This window comes from Dryobates pubescens, chromosome 4 (assembly GCF_014839835.1).
Source record: "Dryobates pubescens isolate bDryPub1 chromosome 4, bDryPub1.pri, whole genome shotgun sequence".
Lineage (NCBI taxonomy): Eukaryota > Metazoa > Chordata > Aves > Piciformes > Picidae > Dryobates > Dryobates pubescens.
In genome coordinates this window covers 7556383-7575959 of record NC_071615.1, presented here as the reverse complement: position 1 = coordinate 7575959, position 19577 = coordinate 7556383, and the positions used below count along the sequence as shown (strand labels likewise).

The 19577-nt window shown below is 39.5% G+C and overlaps 2 protein-coding genes across 3 annotated transcripts; one reads left to right on the top strand and one right to left on the bottom strand.

Annotated features, from left to right (window-relative positions):
• Positions 1-18006, top strand: METTL9 (methyltransferase like 9). Its single transcript, XM_054180402.1, has 5 exons — positions 1-511; positions 4321-4511; positions 6297-6506; positions 7579-7763; positions 17289-18006. The coding sequence occupies exons 1-5, from the start codon at positions 338-340 to the stop codon at positions 17492-17494; spliced, it is 966 nt and encodes a 321-aa protein (XP_054036377.1). The 5' UTR covers positions 1-337; the 3' UTR covers positions 17495-18006.
• IGSF6 (immunoglobulin superfamily member 6) lies at positions 10587-16805 on the bottom strand. Of its 2 annotated transcripts, XM_054180404.1 has the most exons (6): positions 16606-16805; positions 14794-15147; positions 13826-13938; positions 12704-12760; positions 12023-12106; positions 10587-10861 (listed from the first exon to the last, which is right to left on the bottom strand). In XM_054180404.1, exons 1-6 carry the CDS (start codon positions 16670-16672, stop codon positions 10823-10825), a joined length of 714 nt encoding a protein of 237 aa, XP_054036379.1. In that variant the 5' UTR covers positions 16673-16805; the 3' UTR covers positions 10587-10822. The 2 variants fall into 2 exon arrangements, with proteins under 2 accessions (XP_054036379.1, XP_054036378.1); XM_054180403.1 differs by lacking the exon at positions 12023-12106.
• Positions 18007-19577: the final 1571 nt, after the last annotated feature.

Below are 19577 nucleotides of genomic sequence, written 5' to 3'. Positions count from 1 at the left end.
AAGAACGGAGGGGTACGGAAGACCCGACGCGGCCAGCCTTTTCCGCTCAGATTTGAAAGCAGCGCCCGGCGGGGAGGCCCGTGCCGCGCCATGGCCCCGCCTGCCCTGTGATTGGCGAGAGAAAGGGAGGGAGCGGGTGCGCTCTAGGCCCCAGCGTGTCTCAGCGAAGCCGTCCGTCCGGCCCCTACTGCCGCGGCGCCGCGCGTTCCGCCCTGAGCGTGTGTGCGGGCCCCGGAGGGGAGCGGAGCCGAGCTGGGCGAGTTGCGTGCTGCCGGCGCCGCTGCTGCCATGGAGAGAAGAGGCAGCGGGAGGGGGTAACTCCGCGCCCCTTCCCCCGATGAGACTGTGGCTGTGCTGGCTGGGCTGCTACACCCTGTTCCTGTGGGTGCTAAGGAGGAGGATGTGGTCTGGCCCTGCCAGGTACCTGAGGAGCCCTTTATCCAGGTCCCTCTACGCGAATATGATGGGCAGCCACAGCCAGCCAGCCCCGGGCGCCAGAGAGAACCACCAGGTACAGCCCCAGAACCAGCCGCCCTTCCCGCCCCTCCCCCACCCCGCCTTCCTTCCCTGTGCCCGGCGGGGCCGGGCGGGGGGCTCCCCGGCGCCGGCAGGCACAGGGGCCCCCTCCTCCCCGGGAACAGTGGGTGGGTGGGTGTGTGTGGTGTGCTGTCCTCGTCCGCCGAGACGCACTGAGGTTACCGGGCGCCGCGGAGGAGAGGGGAGCGGAGATCCGTGGTTCGGGCTGAGGGGGGCACCGGGCCGGGCAGCGCCAGACAAAGAGAGGGAGCAGCTTGGTCCTCCCGGTGAGAAAGTTGACGTGTGCCCTCCGTGTGAAATACGCCCGGGAGCCTGCTGGGGACGTAAGGTGAGGTACAGGAGCTGAAGAGCTGCAGGGGAAATGTAGTCAGGACTGGATGCCGGCGAAGCGTGCTGTGGGCTTGGGTGCTCGCCGCGGGAGGGTCATTGGAGCGAGTCCCGCGGTAAGGGCGAGTTGGGGAGCCAGCGCGGTGTCCCGAGATGGGTGAGGCATCCGATTAGGTGTCGGAGCTTCTGAGAGATGGAGACCTTCGGATTGCGTTTTGCCTGGTGAGCTCTGTGAATACACTTAAGTTTGCAGGTGGTGTTGAATGGGGCAGGTCTGTAATCACAGAGGCGTTTTAAAGTAAGGTTGGTATGTGTAGCGGAAAATAAGAAAAAGTGAGCAACTGGGAAACTGAAGCTCACAGGCCTTGGAGCAGCAGTAGACGGAAAACTGGAAATGAGTTTGCAATGTGATATGACTGCAATAAAAGGTTAGTACTGTATTTGGGCAGTATAGGCACGTGGATGCCACTTTGTGGAGAAGTTAGGGATTATACCCATGCGATGCAATAGTTGTGTGATGTGTTTGCATTTGGAATTCGTTTAAGTCTGCTTTTTACCAAAATCTGACAGGGTTTCAGAAGGGTTAATAACAACTCTTACTGCTGGAGGAAGATACTCTACATAAAATACAGAGATCCAAGTTAATGAAGATGTAACATAAATACTTGAGTACTGCTGTACCAAAGAACGTAATTATCCATCATAATTTTTTCCCCTGATCCATTACTGGAGCTGTTTTAGTCCTCGGGGTGGACAGTGACACTGAGAATCTTGCTACTGAATGAATATGTTACTGGAGTGTAATGAATATCGTGGGCTCTTTGGATCATTCAGTACATAAGTACAAAGAGAAGCAGACTTTACGTTTACAAAAAGAAGTTCTGGGGAACAAAGGAAATCTGAAAGTCTCCTGTGTTGTTAAAAACTGTACTAGAAAAACAAGCTGACCAAGGAAGTGTGTTATGGAGATGATTATGCCATTCACAGGTAGATGGTCTGCAGTGAATGCTCTCCATTTCTAGTTCCTTTGATCTAGATTTTTAACCTTAAAGAATGGATGATTTATTAAGATTTATGTTTACTGAGTTTGTGGAGTTACTCTTAAATAAGGATTGTATATTGAGGCCCCTGGCACTTTCACTCTGCAGTTTTATTGTCTTCATTAGTTTTACACAAATTAAAAGAACATTTTCTTCCTTTCACTAGTATTAAACAAGAGTTATCAGTAATTATTTTTTTTACTAAAACAAAGGTATTTTCAGATTTTTGTGCTATAGTTATTTTCTGCTGTTGTGCTGTAAGAGATTGATATACTCTGTCATGAAAGTGAAAAGGGCACTTCACATATTGTATATGGAGGAAAACTACTTGCTCTGTTGTGAGCAAGTAGTTCTAGAATTAAGCTGATTTTTACCAGTTTTATCATTTTAAATACAGATTGGGGTTTTTTCCCTCTGTTGCTTGTTTGTTGTTTTGATGGGGTTTTTGTTTGGTTTGGTTTGTGTGGTTTGTTTTGCTTGTGTGGGTGATTCTTGTTTGGTGTTTTTTTTTTTTTGTTGGGGTGTTTAGGTGGTGGTGGGTGTGTGGTGTTTTTTGTTTTGGTTTGGTTTTTTATGTAGTTTGCTAGTGTGTCTGTTATTCACTAGTGTTGTATAGGTTGTTGCCAGTAGTCTTCCTGGAAGCAAGCTTCTCACAGTTGTCACCATCATTCTGCTAGTGTTTATGCCAATATTTGAAAGTCTTAAAGGCAAGACTTGTAGGACTGTTGGTTTCCATGGTCAAATCCTGAAACGATAGGTGACAGTTCAGTGCAGAACAAAGATATATACACCCAGGTACAGCATATGTGTGTAGTCATATTGCTTGTGGAACAAAACCTGTGCTTCCCAAAGCTTTGATGATGTATATATTTTCTTCTGTCAGATAATCTAAGCTATTCCAAACCTGTCCAGTGTAGTGAGGCAGCAGCCTCATGAATGAATTTGTCACTTATCCCAGCCTGTCCTGTCCTGTTACTATTTGTGTTACAGCAGTGACTGGAAGTCCCATTGTGCTGAATAGTGTGTAAACATCCATCCAGTGACTGTGATGAATGGGAAAGGATCAGGGTATGAGTACACATTTTGCTTAGTATGGCTATAGACTAAATCTTAGGTGTTAAACTGCTGGGGAGTTACCTCAGCTGACCATTTATTGTCCTTCTATGTGCATTTTTACAAGATTCTGTTAAAAACTCTCAGTTTTTTCTTTTAAGATACTTACAACTCCCCATGGAGCCAGATTAAGGAACATTATTGCAAGATTTAAGGGGGAGATAGGGAATGTTAGCTGTAGGAAATAATTCTTGATATTAGAAAACAGATACAATGGCATTAGGAGATTTAAAGGGCTGACATAAGTGTAAGAGTAAAAAATAATAACAATGATCTTAATTAAAATGACATCTGAAAGGTTTTTTTTAAGTTCTGTATATTGAGTGGCAGTTTTAGCTTGGCTCTACAACCCAGCAATGAGCAGCCTTTTGAATTTTAATGTCAGTGTTGACATTCCAGAATGCTGCAGCATTAGTGTGTTTAAAAAGGAGCTTAGATATGTCTTACATATGGATAATAAAGTATTAGGATATTGTATGGTTTGTTACTTTTCCTGGCTAGATTTGATATCAGAAAGTAGCTTTCATTTTCTTCATGATCAGTTGAAGAGTAGCTTTCATATCAGAGTTAGTTTAGTTTGTATAAGAGTGCTTGTTACCAGGGAACACAAGGTGGAAGGAGTCATTCACCTATTTTAGCTCAGGTGTTGGATTTTACAAATATAAAAGTGCAGAACTGCCTTTCTGCTGATACTGATGACTTTTAGATGTGAGAACCTGCTCCATTGTTTACTAAGAGATGCTGGGAGGCAGCTTCATAGGCATAACTGTTGCAGCAGACTTGTGGACCTGCTTGTTGGTATTGTTAAGTGGAGAAATATAGTCCAGCATTGCTGTGAAACAGACACTGTGGTCTAACGTATCAACTGGAATTTTTTGTTTCCTTTCCTGGAAAAATACTGCAAATGCACTTGCTGATTTTGAGTATGCCTTGGGAAACATTGAGAGTGAGTTGGAAAGTAGAAAACAGTGCTATCTCACGTCATACTATTTTATCAGTGTGATGCTGTTCCATAAAGGACCTGTGTTTGCTGTCCAGGGAATTTACTTTGTGGAATTCTGCAAAGTACAGGGTAGTGATGAAGAAAAAAAATTAAAAGCACTATTTCTTGGCAAGTAATTTGTCCTCACTTGGTTACAATTCAACTCTAAGTTAAATTAATCCTGAAGTTTGTGGAAAAGTCTGAGGAAAAACTGAGTGTTTGTATTTACAGAAACTGATAATAGCTCTCCATGTACTCAGTTTAACTACTGCTGATTTTATTTTCCTGAACTTTTTAATCATTCTTTATCTCTTTCTCTAGTGGTATTTCTGCAACACAGAACAGCTGTCTGAATCCCTTCAGCCTATTTTTGTCCAGAGTTACCTTGACCAAGGAACACAGATCTTCTTAAACAACAGTATTGAGAAATCAGGCTGGCTGTTTATCCAGCTCTATCACTCTTTTGTGTCCTCTATTTTCAGCCTTTTTATGTCTAGAACATCTATCAATGGGTAAGTGAAAAGTCAACCTAAATACAGTTTGGATTTAAAGTTTTCAAATGTTCAGCCCTACCTTTTCATTGTGAGCTTTTCGTAAATTTGTAGCTTTCCCTTTGGCAGTCTTAACAGATCTGAAATGCCCTACTGTGCTCCTCATAGTCAGCCTTCTTAATTGAAGAACACCATTTCCAGTGTGGGGGGGGACAGGTAATTGCACTTAATAAGAGACAGTTGGTGGACTCTAATTGTATTTTATAACCATTACTTGAATTAAATTCCCTCTAAATAAGAGAGTGTTCTCTTTGTGTTAGACAATGTATCCCTCTACCCTCTGCTTTCTTCCCCTGCCCTTGCATCTTGTTACATCTTCCCTGATTTGTTCACCACCCTCACCTCCACACATACTGTATACTTCTGCAGATTCTGATGTGAGGATAATAGCTGCCTAGTAAAGCTAGAAAAATAATTTTTTTCCCCCTTAGTTTCTAACCAGATGACTTTATGTGCTTCCCTGTGGTGTTCTTAGTTACTTTTAGCTTTATATAAAGGTCCCTTTGGTCTCCTCTTCTTCCTTTCTCTTCCATTTTTTTTCAAAGGCTCTCCAGTGCTTTGAATAACACCTCACAGTGCTGTTAGGAATAATGGATATGAGCCAATTATACAGTGTGGGCTGACACAAGTGTGCTGCAAGGGGGCTTTACTTAAATTGACTGTATTCTGTTTGCTTTTATACATTTAATATCCTGCTTTAGTGGGATTTTTTTTTCATCACTTATACTCTATCCTCCTTGTTTGTTTGGGTGGTTTTTAGTACAGTCAGTCCTTCCTAGACTGCTTTCTTCTCACGTTATTTTATTCTTTCCTTCTTTTTATCTTTGTTTACCCTTTTTTTGCCCTTGAACATAAAAGATTTCTGTTCATTGTCTTTCAATTTAACTTACTATCCAGCATCATTTTAAAGAACGGTATTTATCTGTCTTCAGTCTATTACTGACCAGTTCTTCTTCCTCTGCTTTTTCTCCTAATTCTTTCATCTTTGGAATTCTGCAATGACAGCTGAAATCTGTCACTATGTAGTCTTCAAACAGTTATGGGCGGGTATGTCACTGACTTGAGCCATGAGGAATCCAACTGTCACCTCTACCCAATTCCTTAATGAGTTGCCTATTTTCTATTCCACAGCTCTTCATGTTGAATGCAGGATAGCAACAAAAGCCATTGTAACATACAATTTAAAAAAAAAAAAAAAGAAGTCTTGTTTGCCACTCCAGCAGTGTTACCCTCATCCTTCCTTTTTTTTTTTTTTTTCAATCTGTTCCCTGGCTTCCCTCCTACTTCCACATCCTATTCCTCATTCATTGTGCAGATTTCTGTGTTTGCAGCCATTTTATTTCCTTTGATAATTCATCTTTTTTTTTTTATTAAGGTAGGTATCAGAGGTAAAAATCTGCAAATATGACAAAAAAGATTTGGCCTTTATCTTCCCCTCTTTCTCTCCTCCCCTGCTCCCTTTTTTTTTCTTTAATGCAGTCATTTTCTTGAGCTGCACCCCATGAGCTCTTCCTTACCTAATCAAATTCCTCCTGAAGTCCTAACCACTGTAACTGCATGTGGCTATGTGTTTTTGATCTCTGACAAGTGCAGGGCAAGTTGAACTGGATTTAAAATTTATCTGAGCAGTGACCTTGTTTGCTATTGTGTGTGACTGGTTGCTGCCAAAGCACATTCTAAATGACTTCATTTGCCTTCCTGTTAAAGTTTGTATAAAACTGATAATGTCTCCTTTTTACATTTCAGACTGCTGGGAAGGGGCTCAATGTTTGTGTTTTCCCCAGAACAATTTCAAAGACTGCTTAAAATTAATCCAGAATGGAAATCCCACAGACTTCTTGATTTAGGGGCTGGGGATGGAGAAGTCACTAAAGTCATGAGTCCTCACTTTGAAGAAATCTATGCCACTGAATTGTCTGAAACTATGATATGGCAGCTTCAGAAGAAGAAATACAGGTATTGTACTGAATACTTCCTACATCCTTTATATCAGACATTATAGCAAAGTAATCTGTGTGTAATATGTAATGAAACTGCAGTGTATTCAGTCAATTCCTCTGTTTTTTGGTCATTATGGAAAAAAGCAGGAAAACAAACACCTCTGATGATGTCTCTTACCAGTGCTATGCCCTGTTGTTACCAGTTAAGACAAGATAGGCAACAGCCTATTTGTCCAAGAAGTCTCAACAAAAGAAGTGTTTTTCTTCATAGTTTGCAGAAATTGCTTTGATGAAGGGAGTCAGGAAGATGAAATTCAGATGAGCGGTCTAACTGAACATTCCAAAATTGCATGAGGAAGACACAAGTACTGCAGAGAAAGCAAACTGAATCCTGGTAGCAGGGATACCACAACAGTCTGTGTCTATCTAATTCCACAGTATAGATGACTCTGTAAGGATTCTTCTGCTCTTGCTAGGCTTTGCTCCTGCTGTTAAGATCGAATAATATTCAATAACAAAATCCTCAGCACTTTCAGAACTTTGTTCTTGCTGTCACAATAGCTCCTGCATATTCTTAAAGGCAGCAGATCCAGTCTTGTTAAGTAATAGTGTTTTAGGCACTAGAGTTCAACCCAAAGGATGAAGTAACTGTGGATTTATTTTCTTCACCTGTCCTTGAGTGGAAACGTAACAGGTACTTTGCAATCTAGGCATGTATGCTGATAAATCAGAGTGGATAGAGTGCAGCAAGCCATTAATCATATTTCAGCTTTGTTCTTCCTTAAGAAGTATCTTCACTTTTGTTCTAGGATGACATGTTTCTTATAATACCTGGGGGTTTGTTTTTTGTCTCCTTCATATGGGGATTATAAGGCAGTGTAAGGGTTTGTATGGCTGGAAATACAGGCACAGCCATTGCTGATTTATTTTGCTTTTCTGAAAGACCAGAAGGACCATGTTTGTCTCTTCTCCTTGCATAGGTGGCTGACCTTACCCGTACTATCAACACATCCAGAGAGTTTTTGTCTTCAGTGGTTCTCTCTCAACTCAGCTTATGTTTAACAAACTGCATCTCTTTCCCTTTGTAGAGTGCTTGGAATAAATGAATGGCAAAACATAGGATTTCAGTATGATGTTATCAGCTGTTTGAATTTGCTGGATCGCTGTGATCAACCACTGACTGTATTAAAAGATATTAGAAGTGTACTGGAACCAACTAGAGGCAGAGTCATTCTAGCACTAGTTCTGCCATTTCATCCATATGTGGAAAATGGTAAGTACACAGATTAATAGCTATTTAGGCAGGTAAAAAATCATTTGTGGGTTATAGTATCCCAAATTAAATGCTTAATAAATTATTGGCATGCTTGTGTTTGATTTTTACAAATAACTTGCACAGTGTGTGTTCAGAAGTATAAAATCCTGGGTAAAGAGGCTATGTGATGTAAGCTGGTGTTCATCAGTCGTCGTTGGGACACTAGCTTTCCTTCAGTATCAGGACTTCTCTGTGGAAAGGCACGCGTTCCCAGAAAATGCACTAATAACCTCACTGTTCAGGCAATCACAAATCCATCAAATAGGATCGATTTTCCTCTGTATGCCAATGGTGTTTTGGTGGGAGAAGAGGCTGGGGAGGGGAAGTTTTAAGTATAAAAAATAGTGCCATCAGAAGAATTGCTTTAAAATACAGTGTAACTTTTAGAACTTTCCTGAAGAGTAGTGTGATGTAAATGGGACTTACATATCTGTAGAATATTTCAAACCTGTTTGGTTACAACTTACTGTTCCAATAACATGGAACACTCTGACTTCCTCTGACTTCTGTAACATTCCAAGTAACAGCAGTGTCTTTCTGAGTCTTTCATTGGCATATTAGAAGCAGAAATTGAGAAATCCTTTGTGTGGCTTTTTTGTTTGTGTACCTATGTCACTGAGTTTTGCAATAGGATAGCACCCACCATCTACTTTTCTCCATGTTGTTGGGTAACCACATCACAGATCACATGCACCTTTCTGGCTCAACAGGAGGTAGATAAATTAAGGAAGAAACTGCTCCACTTGTATCCTTTGTCATTAATCTACAGTATGCTGGGGGGAGAAGAGATTGTTACGTTTATGAATCTGGAGGGACTCAACCTGTTCTGTGATTGTTGAGCTCAGTCATTCCTACTTGTTGAAATTTGGTATCTGTTGCAAGATGACTTGTAAACCAAACATTTTGATTATGGTGGTGAGATGCAGATAAGTCACTTTGCTTAGGGCAGTTTTGTTTTCTTAATATGTTCTGAAACTTAATACATACTCAGTTTGTCTGTTTACTACTATCATGGATATGGGCCCAAAAGAAGAAAGCTATCCATCATGCCACTGAAACTTTGCCACTTAGGATCTGTTTAACTGTAGTCTAAAGAAATAGACTGTGAACTGCCAGGCTGTCCCTGTAATGTACAAGTGATGTTAGAATTTCAGTGTTTTCATTCAGCCGCTTACAAGCTGATGCACTTTCTGAAGTGTTAGATATGTACATATGCTTTATGTTTAACAAAAAATACATACTTGGAACATTCAAAGAGGAAAACATTTCATGACTCGGTTAACTCCTTGCAGTAGCTGATTAAAAATAGTTTTGACCTGCCTAGAGAAATTTTCAAGTTTTAGAGGGAAGAACAAATGGAAAAGAGGATAAGGGCAGGTAGGGTATTTGATCAGTGTACAGATCAGCTCCCAGAAATGGAGAAATTTTAATCAAAATGAGATACTCTGATGATTACACTAATGTAACAGGAGGGTAATTGTGGAAACTATGTCAACAACATTAAACTGGCTGTAAAGAGAGCAAACAAAGCTAGGTGGAGGAGAAGGTAAAATCCATTTATGTGCTTGCTGTTTCTGGTGCTACAGTGACACCCAGAGTCCAAAAAAGGTTAATCAGAAAATCATTCTAGGACTTCTCAGTTTTATCAACACACAGAACAAGTAATGCACTTACTGTACATGTCTAGATTTGGCAGGTAAGCCAGATGAATCATAGGTATTAGACTAGTCACATAAGGACATGTATTGTTACAACTTTGTGTTTACTAGATATCCCATAGGGTCATATAAAGATCTTTTGTATTTCCTAATGCAGACATCATATTTATGTAAAGACATCATTGGATAATACATGAATAGACTAACTGAAGTGTCTCTAAAATAAAAATGTCAGACACAGAAGTAGTAAACACTAGCAGCCTGGGATGGTGGCATTTTCTTGTTGCACTCATTAACGTTCCTGTGATTGATTGACAGAGATAAGAAGGCAAAGGTGTTTCCATCTTCCTGGAGTACTTGGTACTATGTTTAGCTGGAAACAGTAATGTGCTAGATGAGCCCTTGCTTTGTCTCAGTTGTCAATTCTCATCTTGCTGAAGTGAGAAATGCAGTTTCATTCTTTAAACAAAGCCCTGCTTTATTTAAATTATAATGAAAGATGCAACTGTTCTTTCAATATCTCTCAGTATCAATTGTACCTTTCAAAAACCCCTCAAACATGTCTATTAGCTCAACTACATAGTATACTTATGTATTCATGCTTGTATCTGTGTTGGCCAGGCACTTGAAGACAAAACTTGATGTTCCAGGTTGTCCTAACTTTGGGTGGTAGAACTGGAAGATGTGGGTTGTTTGTCATAGTGACAAAGTCACTCCTGCAGTATGACCACTGTCCTCTCCTGAATAGGCTAGGAAGACGCTCCCAGCCCAAATAGGCTTTGACATGATAGTTGTTGAATTACGTTGTCTGCTTTTCCTGTGTGCCTGTCTACAGAATACATGGGGTTTCCTTTCTTTAAGCTGTTGTTAAGGCTCACTAACTGTTGATCAGTGTATCTCTTACATTGGTACCTATCATGTTAACATGAGCAAAGCCAGAACTGCACCTATGAAACAGGTTTATTTTTAGTTGCTGTTAATTATCATACATCTTTCACAAATGCTCAGTTCATGTAAAAGCAATACCTGCAAATTTATGTTAAAAAAAGGCATAGAATTATCTAAAGTTGACTGGAAAAAAGAAAAACTCTGTGAAGCATTAGCAGTTATCTTACGAAAGATGGAGTCTTTCACCACAGTTCTTACTCCATTTTCCATTCTGCAATAATATATAACATAGATGTAATGTACATTGTGCTTGGGTTTGGTGATTTGTTCAGAAAATATTCTTGATGAACACTGTCTTGCAAGGTTTTTCCCTCACTTTTTAAGTCAAGAAAGTCTGTGAAGAAGCTTGACTTCTTCGTGTGCCCTTTGCTTGCATGAGAAATGTTGAACAAATCTGAACTATGCACACGCTCATCTGTTCTGGTAAACAGTGTCATCTTCCACTTCATCCTAGGAGAAAAGTGTAGAAGTATCTCATTACTGTGAGTTTTCATTTTCCTTTTTTTTTGAGGCAGAATTTCTCTTCTGAGGCAAACTCCATCTCTTTACTGTTTCGGTAAACTCCTTTCTCAGTAGTTACCCAGTTGCCTTTGTCCATGTGGACATTTACAGAATTCGAAACCTATTTCTTTTCCTCTTGGCTTTTCCTAATCTCCAGGGAGCACAGAGGCAGTAAAACATACCCCTCATTTTCATTGTGTTCATATCTGATGCTCAAACCATGGACCAGGTCATGTCAGCAGGGACTTTAAGTCTTCAAAGGGATAATTACAGAGGAAAACTATAGGGGCTGTATGGAAATAAAAGAAATAAAAATGTATAGAGGAGAAGTGTTTGACTTTGTTCTATGTTTCTTTGGGTTTCTCCTTTCATCTCTGAAGTGGTGCTGTCCGTGCTCAGAATAGGAAAGAATTTTTACTGCTCCTTAAGAAAATCAGCATTTTGGAAGCAGAATATTGAAGCCCTTTGCTTTGCTTGCAAATAGAAGTGACTTTTAAAAGTGGGATGGGTTTTTTGGGGGGGTGGAGTTTCTTTTGTTTCAGTTTGTTGTTTTTGTTGTAACTTATACAGCATATGCAAAATTAGTGTGCTGTGGTCATACAAGATATTGGCATGAATCTGGAATGGTGACATCAATTTCAGTCATGTTGAATATTTTGCTTCGATTCTAAGTTGAAGGAGGGAGAAGAATCAGAAAGAATGTCATAGAGCTCTTGCAGCAGTTTTGTTGTGCTCCTGTCACAAAGCTATCCTGGGCTAAGGGAGCATGAGGAACTATAATAGAAATGTTCTTTTAAAATGAACTGCTAATGGCTCTATGCATTTACTAACCAGTTCAGAACCACTTGTTGAGACCTAGACCTCTTCTTGGCAAAATACACATTTGTGCCTTATTTTTAAATGTACACACATACATTCTATAAGGTATGAACTCCCATATATATATATTAAAAATTGTGTATGTATGATCATTTAGAACACTTCGTAGTGTTAGAATGCTTTCTTTAGACCTTTAGCAACTTTTAAAAAGTATTTCCAGATTAAATATTCTTAGAAACTGTCAGATCCTCTTTTACCCATAAATTTCAGTACTAGTAGACAGATACTTACAGGCTGTTGCCAATGCTCAGCATACCTCTGCTTTTGAAGTTCTTGGGCAATTGCTTGAAAAATTTGTCGTCCACTCCTGATTTTCTGTCAATTATTTACAATGTTTGAAGTCAGTGCTACATACAAAGTTGGGGAAAGCATCTTTTCTACCTCTTACAATTCTATAGATTATTTTGCTTTTTTTCCCCTTGTTATATGTGTTTGGGAATGCTGCACAACAACACTTAACCCCTTCTGCCTGCCAAAACATATGTTCTTTTAAATTACATTAATTTTACATCTCTTAACATAAATACCTTACTTAATGTATATTTAAATGTATTGCTTCTGATTTTTATTCAAGGATACAAGATGACAGAGGTTCTTAACAGACTTATCTTAAACACATCAGATCTTACCTGAATGCACCATTTAAACAAACAAAAAATAATAGTAAAAGTTGTTCTTTTCAGAAGTTCCAGTGAAATTTACTTTAAAGCAAGCTGTACCATAGACAGGGTGTTTATTCTGTATCAAACTTGTTAAAAATAAAGTAACTTCAATAATTAATGAGTTTTGTACAAATGAAGCCTTCCTTAACAGCTCTGAATGTCTCTTTAACTGAATCATCAATTAGTCATAAAATCAATGCCCAAAATACTTAATGATGGGGGGAAAAAGGCAAGCAAAGTGATAACATACACAGTCCTCTGTTCTTGAATCTTCATTCCTGCTTTTCTTTAGCAGCTTTGGTTTTAACTGGAGGGAAGAATAATGAAATAAAAACATTATTAAAACAGGATTAGCAGCTAACTGCTGAGATTGCAAAAGGAAAACATTTTCAACTATTCTGCTATGTACAATAGTTTGTAGACAGAAGTCTTCCATTGAATCAGCTTATACCATTAGGCAAAACAGATTTGTAAGCATGTAAAGCCTTTTACAGCTTCTTGTAATTTATGTTGCAAGTATTTTTTTGCTTTGAGTACAGTGGGGCCTGCCTGAAGCGCTACCCAATGGCATCACAGAGAGAAGGTTTTCACCTGAAGAAGGCTTGATTAGTTTTTCCCACTATACTTGTTCACCCAGTTTAAAAAAAGGAAAAAAAATGTCCTGTGTTTATGCTTAGACAGTGATCACTACAGAGGAGAACTGTTTTACCATACCACTTAGGACAGTGAAGTCCTCGTTCTCATGTCAGTCTCATTACTATGTAAGGATTCCACTTCCAGCATTGGGTGTTTGGTTTTGACTAACCATGATTTTTTAATCTATATTTTTAAAACCCTAGTAGTTAGGTAATTTTCATCCAGGTGCATTCTGATGTGTGTGTTTCCTATAAGCCTAAAACTTCTGAAGCATTCTTCTGTACATGTACCATATATGAACAGAATTTCATTACACAAGTCAAGCCAGCCTGCAGTAACTTTACTGCAGCTCACAAATACTTTGACACTAAATTTAAATTACTTCCACTGGGAACTAATCCAAAAAGTTGATGTCTTACAATGGTAACTTCTGGTTTTGCTTTTTGAGTGTGCCTTCATAGATAATCTCCAACTTACTGATTAATGTCATTAGGATAATTTTAAGTTCAGAACATCTTTTCTGTTAGACACTTCACTGAAAAAAGGAAACTGCTTGCTATTGAGAGTACAGGTATGTGCCACGTGTGAGGTTGCAGGTGTGTGTCAGCCACCTCTTAAAACCTTAATCATAAAAGTTATGGAATTGAAGAATGTGGGTTTGTTCTCCTTATGGAGATAGTAAAAACTGCTTAGATGTACAACATGAACAAAATCAGAAAAATCACTTTGAGCCTACCTTGTAGACTACAAAGAATGTGAATACAGTAGTGCTGTATAGAAACAGTAAGGAGGAGATGATGATCATGAAGATGAAGACGAGTTTTCCATTGCTCTGCTGCTTCTCTGCTCCTTTATTGAAAGTGAGTGTTCATTAGAATATAGGACAGTTCTTCCAATTCATATCATTGCCTTAAGATTCTGAATTTCAGCTCCCTTCCTCTGGGGAATTAAGACTTGGCACCCATCAATATTTTCTGGTTCACTTTCAGCCTAAATTCCAGTTTTCTTGTTTCTCTGAACATTTTCAAGGGCAATGAAGATTTGTTATTTGTGACTGTGAACCCTTCCCTTAGGGGTAGACACAAAATAGGGTCCAGTTTTCTGCTCTTGGAAAGGAATATCTGAACAAAGCTTACAAGGAAGGAAGGAATATGGGGAAAGTAATAATCCAGCTAGGTTATGGGTTTTTTTGCTGGTTTAGGCATGTAAATCCAAAATGTAGCTAATGAAGTAGCATTGCTTTCTTAACTAGAAAGCAAATGTCAGAACAAAAACTTTAGTCACAAGTTGGCACACTGAATCCCCAGCTCTGAGGCCTGTACTCTGTTGCATGTATTTCCACTAAATGTCAGTCTCTCTACTCATTTTTCTGTTGATACTTCCTTTCTGATAGCCACTGAAGTCTTTATGTTAGAGGATGTAGAATATGGTTAGCTAACATGAGTACAAAAACTACTTCTTTTGTAGAATTCTAGAGTCATTTGCATCATAAGACAGACCACTCTAATTAGCAAACAAGATTAAGAAGCTTATTTGTAGAATCCTTCTGTTTTCACTATTAACATTTTAGTATAGTCATATTACTCTAATGGTTTTGTTGGTCTTTCCATCTTAAATGTCATTCTTGAAACTGTAAATAAAGGCAATAATTAGGAAATGTAATTTCTTTTAAGATGCCTTATTAAGAAGGAATGATGAACTGACCTGTTTTTGTTAGTACTGTTCCACTTCCTGTTTGTTTAGAATGGGGTGAACTTGAATCTGAATATGCTACTCCGCAGATATAAACACCGTTGTCATCTGCAGTCAGATCATTGATCTGAAGTGAAATGTTGTTTTGTGATGAAACATGTACTTTGTACTTCTGATGATCTGTGCACCCAGGAGTACACAAATCCTCATGTTTATTAGTCAGAAAGCGAAACCATAGAATTTGGGGTGAGGATGAGGGGCACCCAGAGGAGGAGAAAGCACATGTTAGGAACACTGTGTGCGTGGAGGAGTCAGCTTCCTGAGACCTGGGCTGTGTTACAGTGACTTGGCAGGTATCTGCAACACCTGTTGAGAATAAAGAATTGGTGATGTGAGGGACAGTTAAAAAGCAAGGCACTATCTAAAAAGAAAATAAGCTACTTCTGGTTTGTTTGAGAAAAGGTGGGCGGAAAGAAGGAAAACAATTCTTTCAGGCCTGAAATTTTTGTTTCCAGCAAACTTTTCTTTTAGATAATTTCTACAGCTTGCACAGGAGTTCATGTTTTACCTATGTGGTAATGTGCTTAGATGTCTGTTTTTCAAAAATTATAAAGGTTCACATATCTAAAATAATGTGAGTGTCTCCTAGACACTGGAGAAGTGTCTGATGGCAGGCAGTGGAAATGTCATAAATTGAGACATTTCTAAGTTAGCAATTTCATAACATTGATTAGAATGCATAATAGTTCCTAGACATTCTTCTGTCATTACACATATCGAATCTGGATTTCTAAGGGTAATAATATTCCTTGTTAGTTCTGACATTTAGAAATGTGTGCAGAGAAAACAGGAAGGTTAATCAGAGAAGAGAATTCTAATTAAGGAACTGAAATGTAAGATTCAGTATGACTGTACTGAGAGGGTCTTAAGTCCTTATTGAGATACATCATTTAAATACTGTTTTAGTGTATTTAGAATTATAGAATAATTAAGGTAGGAAAAGGCCTCCAAGACTGAGTCCAAACATTTAATTTTATTCAAATAAATTGCTCAATGATTTAAACAATGGAATTGAGACTATGGTAGTTTAAACAAAGGTGGTAGCTTAACAGTATCCTTTTCTACTTTCTACAAAATAACAGATGAAAAATAAACTGAGATCTCTTCACCTACTGCTGATACACAGTTTATATGCCTGTCCATGGAGGGCAGTTGGTGTTGTCCCTTCATCATTTTTCTCTGTTCTATGGAGTAAATCCAAGCAGATAGATACCCTACCTGCTCCTTCTACAGAAATAAAAGGCACTTCTGCTTCTGTGTCAGATTGACACCAGAACTGTTCCATAGCAGCTACAGCAGTCTGAAGGCTGTAGTAATACTGCTGTACATGCACCCTATGTGGTGGAAGACAGTAGCTTTTTTTTCTGCAGCTGATCTCCATCCTTTTCCATCTTACTCCAGGGCTCTGGGTGGCCCTGTAGAGCTGAGCAAGAGCTCCATGGCTTCAATTCATGTAGATACTGTCTGCTGAAATTCCTCTCAAACAAGCACAGCTGTGCTGAAACCGTGTTGCTGCTGTCAGAACATTCTTTGCAGTAGGATTTGACCCAGAAATCATTGATTACAGGAGTATTTCAGACTTTTGGAAGAAAAAGCATTTGCTAACATTTGTTTAATTTGGAAGTTGTATGAAGACAGCAGAAATTAGCTCAGCAAAACATTTTACTGCTCTTACTTTGTAACTGTCACAAATCATAACCACAACATTTTGTCTTAGCTGCTATTACATGAGAAAATGTAAGGAGCTTTAAAAAAAAGTCTTACCAGCACTGTACAGAATCCAGTCAAATGCCAGCATTAGAACGTTTTTTAAGTTGTTGAAAGCTGCCATTTCTTGTCTCTCTCTGGAAATGATTCTGCTCAAAGGAAGAGGAACTTAGGAAATCTCTGAAATTGCAGAATGCTCTGAGTCACAAGATTTAGAACTTCCTGTTTAGAGTGGTGTTTAATGTTGCATTTAGATTCTTTCATTGGATATAACAAACCACAACACATTTCCCACTCTACAAATGTTCAGCTTCTTAATTTTGTATGACCTTAAGCTGTCTTTTTACCATATCAGCCAGTGGGTGACTCCTGGAGGAACAAACATTCTGTAGCCACCCGGGTGGCGCTCTGCTGATGGAAGCTTCACATTGCTAACTTTCTGATTCTATTTACTTTACTACTTGAAGCCAGCTTTTGTCAGAGAGTTTTACAACGCTAGAAAAGCATTTTATAAAGCTAGAAAAGAGCTTCATGTCTGTTGAACACCAGCCTCACTAGTAGAAGTTACTTTTCAACTAGTCTTGGGACTGCTAGTTAAAAATTTAACAGAAGGTAACCTTAAGATGGAGCTGCTTCTGAACAGGAGTGGAACATGATCTGTGTAACATGCTTTCTGCAAGAAAATGCACCTCAATATACATTTTCTGTATAGTCTAAACAAAACTGTTTTGTTTTCTCAGTAGGTGGCAAGTGGGAAAAGCCCTCAGAAGTTTTGGAAATCAAAGGGCACACTTGGGAAGAACAGGTGAATAGCCTGCCAGAAGTTTTCAGTAAAGCTGGTTTTGCCATAGAGGCTTTCACCAGACTGCCATACCTATGTGAAGGTGATATGTATAATGACTACTATGTACTAGATGATGCTGTCTTCGTCCTCAAGCCAGTGTAAGTGTGTATGAAGTACATCTCCAGAATCTAACCCAAGAAGCAGCCTCTGAAAGAGGAGTTTGATTTATGGTTACTTAAAGGGAGGGAATTTGGGAGTTGCCGTGCTTACGTAAATACCAAGTAAGAAGTTTAAAGGCCAAAACACTAATGTATTTCTTTGTAGTGTGATTAGGGAAAAAAGGTTGTTTTTTAAATGGATTCTTCAGTTGAGAATTTCTTTTTTACCAGCTCTTAAACCAACAACAGATTCTCCAGTCCAGCAGTAATGGGGGATGGTTTTTTATGCTTACCTGCAACAGGGATCAGATGCAAACAAAAGCAATAGTCCTAATAATGATGAAACTGATACAGTGTGAACTGTTAAAGAAATCAAATGAAATCTGGCAATAAAGTTATCCATTCAGTTCAAGCCTGTTGAATATAAGCTGTTGAAATGGATATTCTTCCGTGCTAAATTACTTTCTTACTGTCATTCTTCACATGTTTTTAATCATGCTAATAAACTTTTTTTGAGATGACTTTTTGCATTAACTTTTGTGTTCATTTTTGTAACCATAGCCATGCTTGTCTGCAGCAGCAGCGCTCTTTGTATTGTAAATCAAACTCTTGGTAGCAGCCAACCTTGTATTTATTTAAGCAGCATTTAAGTATTGCTTAAAGTCCACAAAAATGTATTGCTTTTGGTTGGGTTTCCTTCACGTTTCTCTCAAAGCCTCATAAATCCTTACTGCTTTTGCATATGCCATTTTGCAGCTAAAGGAGTTGCAGCAGAGCTTGCCAAAACTGCACTTTAACTCATGGGTTTGATAACAAACTTTCTTAAGCATGCTGTTCCCAGAAGTTTTCTACTTAAAACACTTGGAGGCAGTTTCTTGCAAATGTTGGTGAGTCAAACTGCACCTGAGCATCAGGCTGTAGGGATCTGATTTTGAAGGGATATTTTGGGATAGCTTGGGATATTTTATTTTCTGCAGGAACACTAAATAAATGTTGTTTCTTTTAAGATGCTTTGTTTCAAAAACTGTGTAGTATCGATTGGCAGTTGGGATGTAGCCTCCCTTTAAAACAACAAATGGCATCTCAAGTACAGACCTGGCAGGTGTACGTCTTGCTGGTCAGCTGGTGTATCAGCCCCCATGTCATATCTCTTGCTTGATGGCCTGAGGTAGCATGGACCCACCAAGCTAGAAATAATTCACCTTTATATTGCCAGTCCAGACCTACCTGAGCCACTTTAATCTTTTTAGCTTGGTCTACCTGCTGGTTGTTATGATGTTCTTCAGTGACTCAACTCTTACATACACGGGCATCCACATGGCATACTCTGGCCACCAAGTTCTCTGCCCAAGAACCAAAAGCTTGCCCCAGTTCAGCTGCCCAGATGGGTTTACCTCTGTGCTGCCAGTTGTTTTCCTTCCATTACTATAGCCACACACAGAAAGCATTTGAACCATCCAGGAGTCTGTACAGAGACAGAGTATTGGCCATTTTTCTAGCTCAGCAATATCTAAAGAGAGTTGGATGTTTTCACCTCTGCAAGCTGACTCAATTTACCTTCTTCCTCAGCAGCATCTTCAACCTGTCATGTGGGACTTCACACAGTGGCCTTCCTCCTGCTCTTTGCCACAATGCAGCAGGACCCCTCAGTGAACACGGCAGATGTACTTTTCAGTATCTGGCAGTTTGTTGTATGGGGGAGCCTCCTCAACACATGTCACCTCTGCTTCCTCTGGTGCCATCCCCAAATCTCTGTCTTCTGGCCAGTTTGTGATGACTTGCAAGATTCCTGGGTGGTTGGGGCTCCCTTTTTGAGCCCATTGCATTATCTTTGTGATTCATTTCCTCCACCTGGCAGCAGCTGCATGATGGGTGAAGGAGCCTCTTACTTTGAACATCCAGCCCAGCACTGGGGGTGCAAGGAGGACCTGTGTTTTGGTACCAATCACCTCCAAGGTGTTCCACTAAACAGTCTTTGACTATAGGTCGTTATTGGAGCTCCCTCTCCAATCCCAAATTAACACTTGCCCTAAACCTAACATTAATGTACCCATAACAGCCCTATCCTAATGGCCCTAACCCAAATG